Genomic DNA, 11,649 nt, shown 5'->3' with positions numbered 1-11,649 from the left:
CACGTGAAAATTTGATGGGGGTGCCTTTTTTTAATTTCCAGCTTAAGTTCTGTTGAGCACATTCATATTCCCTTTGCATTCACAGAAATCTGGTACTCTCCCCTTCTTCACTGTCGCTACAGGGCTTGTGAAGCACGACATCTCGCATAGTTTTATTACAGAACTGATTTTGGCACTTTTTGCTGAATGTTTCTTAAACTGTAGCAATATAACCTGCATTTTTTCAATGGGGAAGTAAAAGGCCAGTATTGTATTCCAGTAGCTAGGGTGGTACTTACAGGATCTAATTCTTCACTGCTGCAACAATAAAACATGGGTTGAAATCAGGCCTGCTATCTATATATGTTACCATGGTTACGGAAATCCTAGAGGGAATCGTACGCTTTCTGAAAACGTATAATTCCCTTTCATCCATCCTGCGAATGCAGCGCTGCCTTACGAGACGGAAGTAAGGGTCTGGCCAAATCGGATCCTTCAAGAATTCATTGCCATGTGTATGGGATGTAACATACACTTAACAGCAAACTTTTGCTACAACTGATGTTGAAATTATACACCCTACCTGGGGGGAAGCGTATAGAGGCTGAGAGCAGCTACGTGTACTTAGCTGGCAACAATCTTTGCAAGAAACTAAGATAGTAATTGTCCGTTTTCAGTTTAACCTCATGACGTCAACCTCTCACAGAAGACTGGCTCGCGATAAAGATGCAAGTATAACACGTTAGTTAGAGGAGTATCTGTAGTGCTGCTTACAACGTGAATATGCAGAAGAAAAAAGACGAGAGCAATTTCCCCAGGATATTTGCTTTATGCAGAAGCAAAATTTAAATTTTCATCCAATTCTGCTGCATTCCTAAATGCGTGCCTCGTTCTCCCATGTTTCCTCACAGCAGTTCAGGACTTGGGCTCCTCCAGCTGGAGGGGCAGGCGTTGGCTTTTTTCCTTTTAATAAACTAGACAAAAACTTACATTTTTCCCTGGGAAAGCTGCTGAATGATGGTAATGATATATTGTTTGACTTCTCTGAAATTAATAATCAAAGCTGAGAGGGAAGTGTGGGAATTTACAGTTAACATGGGAACACTCACTCTCCTTTTTGTAAACTCAAGTCTGAGTTAAACCAACTTTTTTTTTCCTTGTGAAATAAAGCTCCAATATGTGCAAGAGCCCAGTTCTGCATCAAGAAGTTGAAAGCATACATGACTTGCATCACCCTGCCGCACTTCCCAAACGCAAAAAAACCCTGTAGCGCTGCTTTTTTTTTCCAGAGGACAGCTCTCCTGGGGGGCAACTTACCGGCGAGAAGCCACCGCTTGAAATTTTCTTCAGGGTGAGAGGAACAAAGAATGGTTACTGTTCTCTGGTCACAGGTGCTTTGTGAGGAGGCGTGCTGCGCTACGCTCTTTGGTAATTAATTTTTTTGATACTTAGATTATGGCTTTTGGTGACGGAAGTCGGGGTGGATTCCCAGAACAGGTCACCCAATCCTGACTTTTAGGTGCCCGCTGCCTGGAGCCAGGGGCTCCCACGATGGAAACCTGACCGGGTGCGAAGAGCTGGCTGGAGGGCGATCACCCACCCGCGGGAACCCGTGCAGCGCCGGCCGCCTGTGAACACCCCTCTGCTCGGGGCAGCCCTGCCAAAAACCACCAAACTCTGAGGGAAACCTGCTCCACCTCCCGCGAGCCGGCGGCTGTGAGCGCTCCCCGGCGCTGCCCGCTGCGGGGCGGCCTCCGCCCCGAGGCCCCTCACCCGGCGCGGCCCCTCCGCCTGCCGGCCCTTCCCTCGTTTCCACCGCTGCCTCCCCCAGCCCCAGCCCCAGGCGCGGAGCGGGGCCCAGGCCTCTCCCTTCGCCCCGCTCGCCGCAGGCAAACCCCGGGGCAAACGGCCCGCGGGGCGGCACCGCCGCTCGCCTCAGGGCCGGCCGCCGACCCCGCCCCCGCCGTGCGTCACCGCGCACGGCCGCGCGGAAGGTAAACACTTCGCCAGCGCCTCGCGCGGGCGGGGCCTTCCCCGCCAATTGGCGGGCTCGGCGCGTGACGCACCGGCCGCCGCGGCTCCGCCTCCCCCCACGCGCGCGCGCCAGGCGCGGCGGCTCTCGCGAGATCCCGATGTAAACAAAGCCGCGGGGGGGGCAGCGCCGGCCGCCTTTCGCCGTCTCAACCGAGCTTGGGGCGCAGCCGCCCTCCGTGTCCCCCCGCGCCCCGCCCACTTCTGGGAAGCGGGGCCGGGGATTGGTCGGCAGAGGGGAGCAGCCCGCCTTCGGAGCCGTCTGATTGGCTAGCCGCGCGCGGTGCGCTGGGTGTCATTCCCCGTGGGGGTCCCAAACACTGTCAGTGAGGAGCCGGGCGGAGGGGAGAGGCGGCGGGTGAGGGGGACGGGACCGGGAGCGCGGGGCGAGGGCTGGGGCGGGCCCGGGCTCTGGGGGAGCGCTGTGGCCGGCCCTGACGGCGAGTGGGGGGGATGTGAGGCCGGGCAGGGGCCGGGACGCTGAGGGAAGGCGGGGGCCGGCGGGCAGGGCAGGTGCCGGCCGGCGGGCGGGGGCCTGAGGGGGTACGGGCGGTTGGGCCGGGAGATGGCGGGGCGTGCGGAGAGGGGCGTCCGGCGGGTCCCGGCGCCTCCCCGGCTGGCCGCGGCCTGATTCACGGGGCGGCAGTCCGGGGAGAGGCCGGTGGGGCTGGAGCGTTTTGTTCTGGAGTTGCTCAACAGCGGGAGGTTGAGGGTGGCCGGGGTTTGCCGGCCGCCGCCGTTCTGGGGCCGGGGCTCCCGCCCGTGGGAGGGCTCCCGCCCGGCGCGGCCCGGCTCTGGCAACTTCTCCTCAGGTGCTCGGAGCTGCGGTGCAGGTGACAGCGCTCAGGCTCGGGGGCGGGCGGCCGGCACCGCCTGGCACGGGTGTCCCGCTGGGTTAGGGCGTACCGTGAGGAGATTACTTCCTTTACGTGCCGTGTTTTCTTTTGAGGCTGCTTGGCACATGTGTCAAACTTCAGTTGTATTGCCGAACGTTTTGCTATCAATTTCTATGGGGCTAAGCGTTTATCCTTGCCTCACTTAATGAGATGGCCCTTATAACAAACGCCCAAACATGAAATGATGCTGATAACCGATATTGCCTTGGGGATTTGGCTTTTCCTCTCACTTTATGTAGTGGTTCTTGGTCACAGTGGAGCGGATGAATGGTGGACTGGAGAGGTGGCTGGGATCTGTGGTGCTCCTCCAGTGCTTTTTGCCTTTAGGAATGTTATGCTGAATTTTCACATGGAAGAACAGAAGTGTGAAGAAAAACTTGAAGGTGGCATAAAAAGCCGACATACAAAAAGTAGAATGTGTTTCATTACGCTTCTTGTCTTAGCTTCAGTGTAACCCATTATGGATTTTCAAGAGTACAATACATTGCAATTGTGATTGTACGTGATTTTTGTATGATTATTTTCTAAGACAACAGCTCATTAGCAAATAGAACTGCTGATGACTGTGTACCTGCACCTCTATCTTTAATGTACGGTTTGAAGAAATTTTTGCACTTTATCTTGTAGGCTTGTGTTCTTTTTTGTTTTCACATACATTGCAGAGCTGTAGTGATTGAGATACTGAGAAAAGAAGTTTTTTTTTTTGTTTTTTTTTAAGAGTGTTGTATAGGGTCGTAGTGCCTTACAGGTTTGTATAAGTCCAATTTCCTTCTTCAAAAGGTTTTTGTCATCCTGAAGACTATCTCAAGAACTAGTGTAATAAATAATCCTGATACAAATTATTATTAAAAAGAAATGTGTTTCTTACAGGTACCTGCAAAGAAACAATGGCGACAGAATCTCCACGCCGCCCCAGTCGATGTACTGGAGGAGTGGTTGTTCGCCCGCAAGCTGTCACGTAAGCGCATTCTAGAAGAATAGCCCTTATTTGAAATTTTTTTTTTTTATCTTCTTACAGAAGAAGAACCTAGCCTGAATTTTCCTTCAAAGCCAGCTGTGAGGGCTTGTGTTGACAGCACGGTTTTGTTGCACTGAGTATTTTCCAATAAGATAAAGTAAACAGATGTTGCATTCCTGTCTCCTAGGACTCTGCAGGTCAAACTGTCTCCCTAAATGGGATGCTTTTAGCTTAGTACACCAAACCCTTCAAAGTGTACATTTTAAAGATGAATGCTTTATCTTGCAATGTTTTGTTGTTTGTTTACACAATTTTGTTTGCTGTACAAACACTACACTATCTGTAGATCAATGATGGCAAACTTCTTCCTTAGGCTAGGAGGAACATGTGGAGCATGTTCCTTTCTCACTGCTCTGTTTAATACTTTGTCACAGGGGTGGATGTATTAAAACATATGAGCCTGTCATTAAATTCCTTCAATAAGTAGAATCGTGGATTCTAAATTTTTTTTGCTTAAGAGAGCAAAACCAAGAACAAAGGAAGAAGCTACCTCTCTCCAGTCAGAGCGCATAAAAGACCATTTTTTTGCTTGGGCGTCCTTATTTTCATTGTGTTCACGTGAAAATACCTTCATGGCAAAAGAGCTTAGTAAGACAGTCCAGAAGATTCATGGTCTCGTCTTTGTCTGTTAAAGGATTTTTTTCGTAGCAGTTTTTCTTTTTTTCTGGCGATGTTTATAATGCTGAATTGTTGCTGCAAAATGGCGCTGTATTGAAATGTTCACTTGTACTCTCAGTTTCAGCGGCTATTAGTTTGCTGTGTATTTCAACATCAAGGTTCACTTTATTTTTACCAGGGAGCACAAGAAACCTATCATTGTAACACAAAAAGTTGTGTTAGAGGGTTGTCTTACAGCCGTGTGATAGAATAAGCATTTTTTTTACATTGCTGAATTTCTCAACAAATGCATTTCTGTTTGTAATGGCCTTTTCTCAAAGTACACTTTTAAAATATAATAACAGAAAAACACTGTAAGAATAAGATTATCTGTTCTTGTGTTCTGTTAAATATGGTGGCTTGTTCTTGAGGAATATCTTTTCACCTCAAAAATTTCAGTCTTTTTGATAAGAGTTTGTGTATGTATGTTGAGCAGCCTGCAGCAGCATTCTGCTGCTCATGTTAAATTCCTAGATTCTTACTAACAGAAGTTTTTTGTTTTGTGGGTTTTGTTGTTGTTGTTTTGGTTGTTTTTAAGCATTCTAAAGATATCTTCTTGGAAGTTTTTCAACCTTAGGAGAGATTTAGAGTACATATACCGAATAAAACATTTGCCACGCATCAACTTTGTTTCAAGGTATACTTGGGGGGGGCGGGGAAAAGGAGTACTCATTTCATGAGCTGAAAGATGAAGACAGTATGACTCTTGCTGGTAGGCATTCACAGGAGATTTCAAACACTATTTAATGCTACACCTGTAGACAAGTATTATTGCTAGGTAATAAAGGGCTCTGAAGGTATACAAAGGCAGTTTTGGTGACCTACATAAATCAAAGAAGAATCAGCGCTAGAAACCACAGCTCATTTTTAAGGCCTCGGCTTAAAGCAATAAGACAAACTTCAATACAGTAATCCTTGGATTGCTGAACAAAATCTAGTTTTGTCATGAGTTGGAATAAGCTTTCTAAAATTTTAAATTATGTTTTAGATTTATCTTTGTTTTCAGAGGGGAGTCAACCAGTTAAGCTGATCCAGGTGTTGCAGCATTTGACTTGAAGTATCTTCTGTATTGCTGTGTATAGGGCAGAGTTCTTAATTCTTAAATACTAAACACTTCAATTTCTATTAAAAGAATCTTACACAGCACAGTTTCAGGAAGCACGAAGAAAGCGTATGTACCTTTGGACGTTAAGAGCCTAGATTTCCTAATTTACGATTTTTCTTTGTTGCTATTAGAAATCTTGAGTTAGCACAGGAAAAATTACTACAAATAAAAAAAAATTAATTCATGGCTGCCAAAGCTTGTTACCTAAAGAGTTAATTTAAAAACAAAAAAAAGTTTCAGACTTTATGAAGGTAGTTCTTGTTGCCAGCATGTTTCAGTATTACTCGTTACAGAAAGCGCAAACTTTTTGCGTAGTTTCAACACCGTCTGTCAGAGTCAACCCACATTGTACGTTGCTCAGCAGTTACACAAGAGACTCACTGCTCATGCAGGGATAAGCTAACAAAAGCTTTAGTTTAAATCTATCAGAACAAATGTATCTTGCGCTATGTACTATTCTAAATCATTGCTCCTAATGAACTTCCAAGAAGGAGTAAGCTTCCCAGGCTATAAAATCTTATCTGAAAATACCTCCTTACTATTCTTAGTTAGGGTTTTGTTCCATCTCCTGCCCCCAGGCCCTACCACTTACTTCATCGTGGTACGTAATGCATATGCGGTCTTAAAGTTTACTTGCACCACAAGAAGAGCTCCAGCCCTTAGCTTAAGTCCTCGTCTTTGTGTTGTAATAGCCAGATCCAAGTAGAGAAATACTGAAGAATAACTTCCAAATGCCTGTTCTACTTTAGTCAGCCACTCTGATGTGGAGAACATGGTTTATTTCTTGGCTGTTATATGTTTTCCCCAAGCAGTTATTTCATAAACAGGTATCACTTAGCTTTTTACAGACTTTTAGGCTGCTATTTATAATACCAGAGTTTTGGGCAGTATATTAAGTAACTGCATTGCATACGCTAGTATTTTCCTTTGCGCTAAAGATTGTGCATGTTTTTTCTCTGGTGATATGTCTTATTTAATATATTCATAACTATTCAGTGGTAGTTAAAAATTCTCCTTCTGTTTTCAAGGGAACAGTCATATATGGAAAGCGTTGTTACGTTTCTTCAAGATGTTGTGCCACAGGTATGTGTAGATGTTTAAAACTATTTTTTTGGCGTATAAAGCACTTGAAGTGTGTGTCAGGTGGACCAAAATGTCACTGAAAAACTAAAAAAAAATTAGTTTTTTGAATGTGAATCTTGAGACCAGGGTTTTGAAAGTGTAGACTGCATACCATCTGAAGATTGGGCCTATAGATTTCCTCTGACAAGTAATAAATTAAATAAAAAACTTAGCTACCCAGAAGTTGAAGGATTACAATATTAATAGCAGGAAGAAGATTGCAGCCTTTTCCTGCAATAATTTTGGCAATAGAATAGTTGGGGAGGGGAGAGGAGAGACTGGGCATGATACTTGCTCTGCTTCTTACAAATATGTTTTTTCTGGGTTGTAGTTGAAAACCTATGTATGAACCCTGGCTGGATTGGTGTTAGAACAGCTTGGCAGACAAACTTTGTCACCTTAATTTTCATCATTGGCTGAAAGGAGGAAGTTTCTTTTGCCTCCTTTACTCCCTCTTTTTTGTCTCATTTCCTTAACCTTGCCTCAGAGTGTCCTGGCTGCTGTGGGACTGTGGGGCTCTGCCTAACCTGTTGTTCTCCAGTGAGCTGAGTTTTGCAAAACAGGAGTCCTCGCTCTGTGTTTTTAAGTTTGTTTGTTGTTTTGTTTTGTTTTTTTTTTTCCCCCCGATTTCTGGGATATTCCTGTCTGGAGAACAGCTATGATGCTTGTGTCTGCTCTTGGTCATAGTTTTCACAGGTAGCAGCAGTGCAAAACTGGAATGGTCACTTCTCTATTGCTCATAGGCCTCTCGGTAGCAGAGGGAAACTAATTTTGTTTTGTTACTCTTTGGGAAAGCATTAGTCAGTAGTGGAGAAGCATTGCAGCTAATTGTCTGTAGCGCCAGGAAACTATCTTGGTTCTTATTTGAAGGATTATCTTGGTTAGTTAGTCATGAATTTCCTCAAGAATAATATAAAAAAATTTCCCCTCACTAATATTAATTTGTGAAACGCATTTTGGGCTCATGGTCAAAAGTAAAAATAGTCAAACTTCATTTAAAAGGTTGCTGCATTCCACCCACCCCACCCCCTGCCTTTTTTCCCTTCTGTAGTTAAAGGATACAGTCTGTGTTTTATTTTACAAATCAGTTTGCCTTGGAAGCATGGAATGTGATTTGTTTTGAAAAGTAATACCCATACTTATTTTTTAAATTTGTATTTTTAGTTCATGTTATTGCTTTTCTGGCATGTATAAAGTGATTATACAAGCTCTTCTCATATTTAATCCAAAATACTGCACAGTGTTTTGTTATAGTTCACTTGGAAGTGGTGGTATTTCTACTGTAGCTCATGTTCTTACTACCACAGTTTCTCCTGAGAACTGTAAAACTTGCAGTTTGGAAACACTGCACGTCTCCTTCACCGTTTCTTTTTGTATCTCATCTTTTTATGGGAATCTGTAGAACACAGAACTGAAACATGGATCTGTTCTACTGGAATGAGAGTTTATTCTCTTTTAAATGGCTATATTAAAGATGTCACAAATATAACTAAAACACGTCAGTAAAATAAACTATGTGTAAAGGTCTCTTTCTTTCCTCAGTCTTGCTTACAAAGCTTTTAAGTGAATTAAAGAGAATTTTAAAAGTAAAAATGCGTCACGTGAGAACCTCTAATGTTGCTTTTAGAAGCAGTGTACAACTGCTAAAGTTAAAGGTTGTGGAAGCCACTGTTTTAGCTTGACTAAATTGCTGTAAGTCACGTGGCTTTTCTAACCTGCTCCAGAAGACTTGTTATATATGTTTTGTCATTTCTACCTTAGTAAGCGATGCTATGCTTGTTGAGTTATATTTAGTATGGTGTATATTGATCATGGAGCCATTCATTTTTGAAACAAAACCTCACAGAAATACTGGTGACAGTAAGATACGTGTATCTGGCTTGCTTTCTTAACTCACATTCCCTTTTATGATCTATGGAGGGTGGAAAAAAAGGTGTTAAACTTCCTTATTTTAACTCTCTCGCTTTTTATCCAGGCCTACAGTGGTACCCCACCAGCAGAAGAAAAGGAGAAGATCATTTGGGTCAGATTTGAAAATGCAGATTTAAATGGTATGGCTTTATTTTCTCTCACTTATTTTTGTGATTTTTTGGGTCCGTGTACAATCATTTCAGTCAGCTTTATCCGTAAGCATTGCTGTCTCAAAGTATTTCATTTCCGTGTTCTAGATAAACTAAATTCTCAGTGAATAACTGCACTTTTGTTTCAATACCTACCAAATATAAGAAATAGGCCTTGCAACTTCATCTAAAGGCAAACTGCCTCTTTCTTAGGAAGTGAGGCAAATCATCCCCCTCCTCCCCAATCCATTTCCTTTCCCTAAGGTAGTTGAAAACAAAGCATAGAACTGAATTTATTTCATCTACTGTTTGATTTTAAAGCCAGATTATTTAACTGTGAATCCAGTCCAGGTCCCAGATATATTTTCAGTGGCGTGGTAGAATTCATAGTAACCTAGAAAGGAGGAGCTATTAGGGAAAATGAGCAGGAGATTCCATGATGTCTTTCAGGGCAATAATAAAGCAAAGCCACAAAATATTCTTAAAATGTAACTTGTTTATCGCTTCCAGTGTATCTTAATAAATCATCGGCAAAGACTACTGATGTAGTGCAGGCAATGGATCTCCAACCTTTTTAAGAAAAAATGGTGATTTTTACAAGCTTTTTCTAAGAGTATCAAGTAGATTCCCACTTAAGATCTGAGCTGGTTTACCTGTCTATCCCAGTTACCTGTTCTTTGAATAAGGAAGGTTAGGGACTGAATGAGAGGTGGTTGAATGCTCCTATCAGGTAGTTACTTCTTGAATTAATTGAACATCTTGGAGCTGCTTTTGGTGTGTGGTATGTGTGCTTCTCATAGCTGGGGAACTAAGGGATCTGCCTTCTGGAGAACACTGGATTTAAGTCTTTTGGCAAATTGCTGTTTCTTGTCTGCTGTCTTATTTTCCTGTCTAGAGCTCTATGGTAAAGGCTCTTTTCTGATCTCGGATGAAATAATAGCAACCATAGCCAGAGCTGTGATGGGGAATTTTCAGCCTTTCCAAGAGGTTAATAGGGAAGATTATATGTTTTCCAGCTGTTGAAATGGCGCAGAGGCTGGCAGTTCATAAATTCATGGTTATTAGACCTAGAAAAGACCTATCAACCTGTACATGGCATTATGTCCAGCTTTAGGCTAGTTAAGGTTTGTTTGCTTGCTTGTGGGTTTGTTTTCCTCGTATGTTTATTTTTAAAAAATCTCAGGCATTCCTTCTTTAAGCTCTTTTCTACAGTATAGCAAGAACTCTTTAGAATATTCTTCAGAATCCTTCTGAAGGATTTAAGTTTAAATTTACTTTTATGCAGCATAATCTGACTGGGCCTGAATACATCCTCTTTCACCATCCTAAATATTTCTTCTCTTTCTTTGATGCTTACATGCTTGCAGTGAGCTTTTGTTCATTCTCTCATGGTTGAAAGTGTAGTTTTAGAGGGCTTTACTCAAAAAAAGCTTAATATTTTGATTGTTATGTCCTGTAGCACTTTTCTTCCTGGGGTTTTTCTTCTTTTGGTAAGGTTGATGTAAAGAATAATTACATAGTATCTAGAAATAGTTTTGATCAATCTGTGCATTTGTAATTTTTGTATTTGTTAATGTTTATTTTGTTGGTCCTTTTCAAATTTTTCTCTGTTTGAAAAGTTTGCCATGTTTTATTAATTATTGGAGAAAGAATTACGGAAGTTTTTGGGGTATTTAGTGACAACCCACATTGTAATTCAGAATTTTTTTCTCCATCATTTTAAATTGTAATGCTTTGTAACCTCTCTGTGAAACTTTAACAAGTCTCTTATGTTTGCCTAAAAGAATATATTTCAGTATTGTTCCAGCATAAAATTTTAAACCGCTTTGCTTGCTTTTACTTATGACAATGGAAACACGCATTGAGAAAACACCATCTAGTATAACTGACACCAGCCATAGTTGATCCTAACCTGTTAATAATGGCTTTGATATTTAAACCCAATTTAGATACATCAAGGAATATGGAGTTTCATGAAATCCATAGCACCGGGAATGAGCCACCGTTACTGCTAATGATCGGATACAGTGATGGAATGCAAGTCTGGAGCATACCTGTAAGTACAGAGGTCACTTCTGTGCCAGAGGCTTTTTTGTTTGTAATGTTGTATTATTACTTCAATATTGTAATTTTTCATATTGAAGTGGAAAGATCCAACATTTTCCATCCCTGTCATATGGTTTGTATGTAATATGCTTATCTTAAGATTAATACTGAGTATAGATCAAACACTTGAATTCATGTACCTTTAGATTTGAGGGCTTTTTACAAATGATTTCTGTTAAGTAAATTTTCAGAGCCAAAAAGAACCTACAGAAATGAGTAAGGGTGGAAAAATATGAAAAGAATTTGTTTGTCACAGGAATGCAAGTATGACAGTATTAGTAGTATTTTACAATCACGTTTGTCATGTACATGATTTGCAATTTTAATTTTATTAAAGTCTATGTGTGCACATGGGTTTGATTTCATGCTGTCATACACACATCCTGCAGTTTGTATTTCAGAGTGGGTTATGAGCACATGGTCTTAATTTGGGGAATTTCCCCCAAATTTCTTGAAACTATAGAATAAAGTTTAATACGGTCGGTCATAAAATTCTTAAATTGAAAAAAAAAATTGCTTGTAACACCTTGTCCTTCAAAATAATGTAGAGAGGATGGAGTTCTTTCCCTTCGTAAGATACATTGTTTTTCTTTTTTAGAAATATGTTGGTTTTTTTTTTTTTTAATTTACAGTTAGCTATGTAGGATGTGTGTTTATATACCAGTAGCTTAGACA

The 11,649-nt window shown here is 42.0% G+C and overlaps 1 protein-coding gene across 5 annotated transcripts in view; it reads left to right on the top strand.

Moving 5' to 3' along the window:
* Positions 1 to 2,179: 2,179 nt before the first annotated feature.
* Positions 2,180 to 11,649, top strand: part of BCAS3 (BCAS3 microtubule associated cell migration factor) — a 373,866-nt gene continuing 364,396 nt past the window's right edge. For 4 of the 5 annotated variants that reach the window (XM_082328353.1, XM_082328351.1, XM_082328354.1 and 1 more), the window contains exons 1-5: positions 2,180 to 2,368; positions 3,777 to 3,864; positions 6,715 to 6,769; positions 8,784 to 8,859; positions 10,818 to 10,924. In XM_082328353.1, coding sequence (XP_082184479.1) covers positions 3,794 to 3,864; positions 6,715 to 6,769; positions 8,784 to 8,859; positions 10,818 to 10,924 — 309 coding nt within the window. In that variant the 5' untranslated portion in view covers positions 2,180 to 2,368; positions 3,777 to 3,793. The remainder of the gene's footprint in view (positions 2,369 to 3,776; positions 3,865 to 6,714; positions 6,770 to 8,783; positions 8,860 to 10,817; positions 10,925 to 11,649) is intronic. The other variant, XM_082328352.1, reaches the window with a different exon arrangement.

The sequence above is a fragment of the Platalea leucorodia genome (assembly GCF_965183815.1).
Source record: "Platalea leucorodia genome assembly, chromosome: 16".
Taxonomy (NCBI): Eukaryota; Metazoa; Chordata; class Aves; order Pelecaniformes; family Threskiornithidae; genus Platalea; species Platalea leucorodia.
Note: the sequence above shows the minus strand (reverse complement) of the source record. Positions and strands in the feature narration are given on the sequence as shown.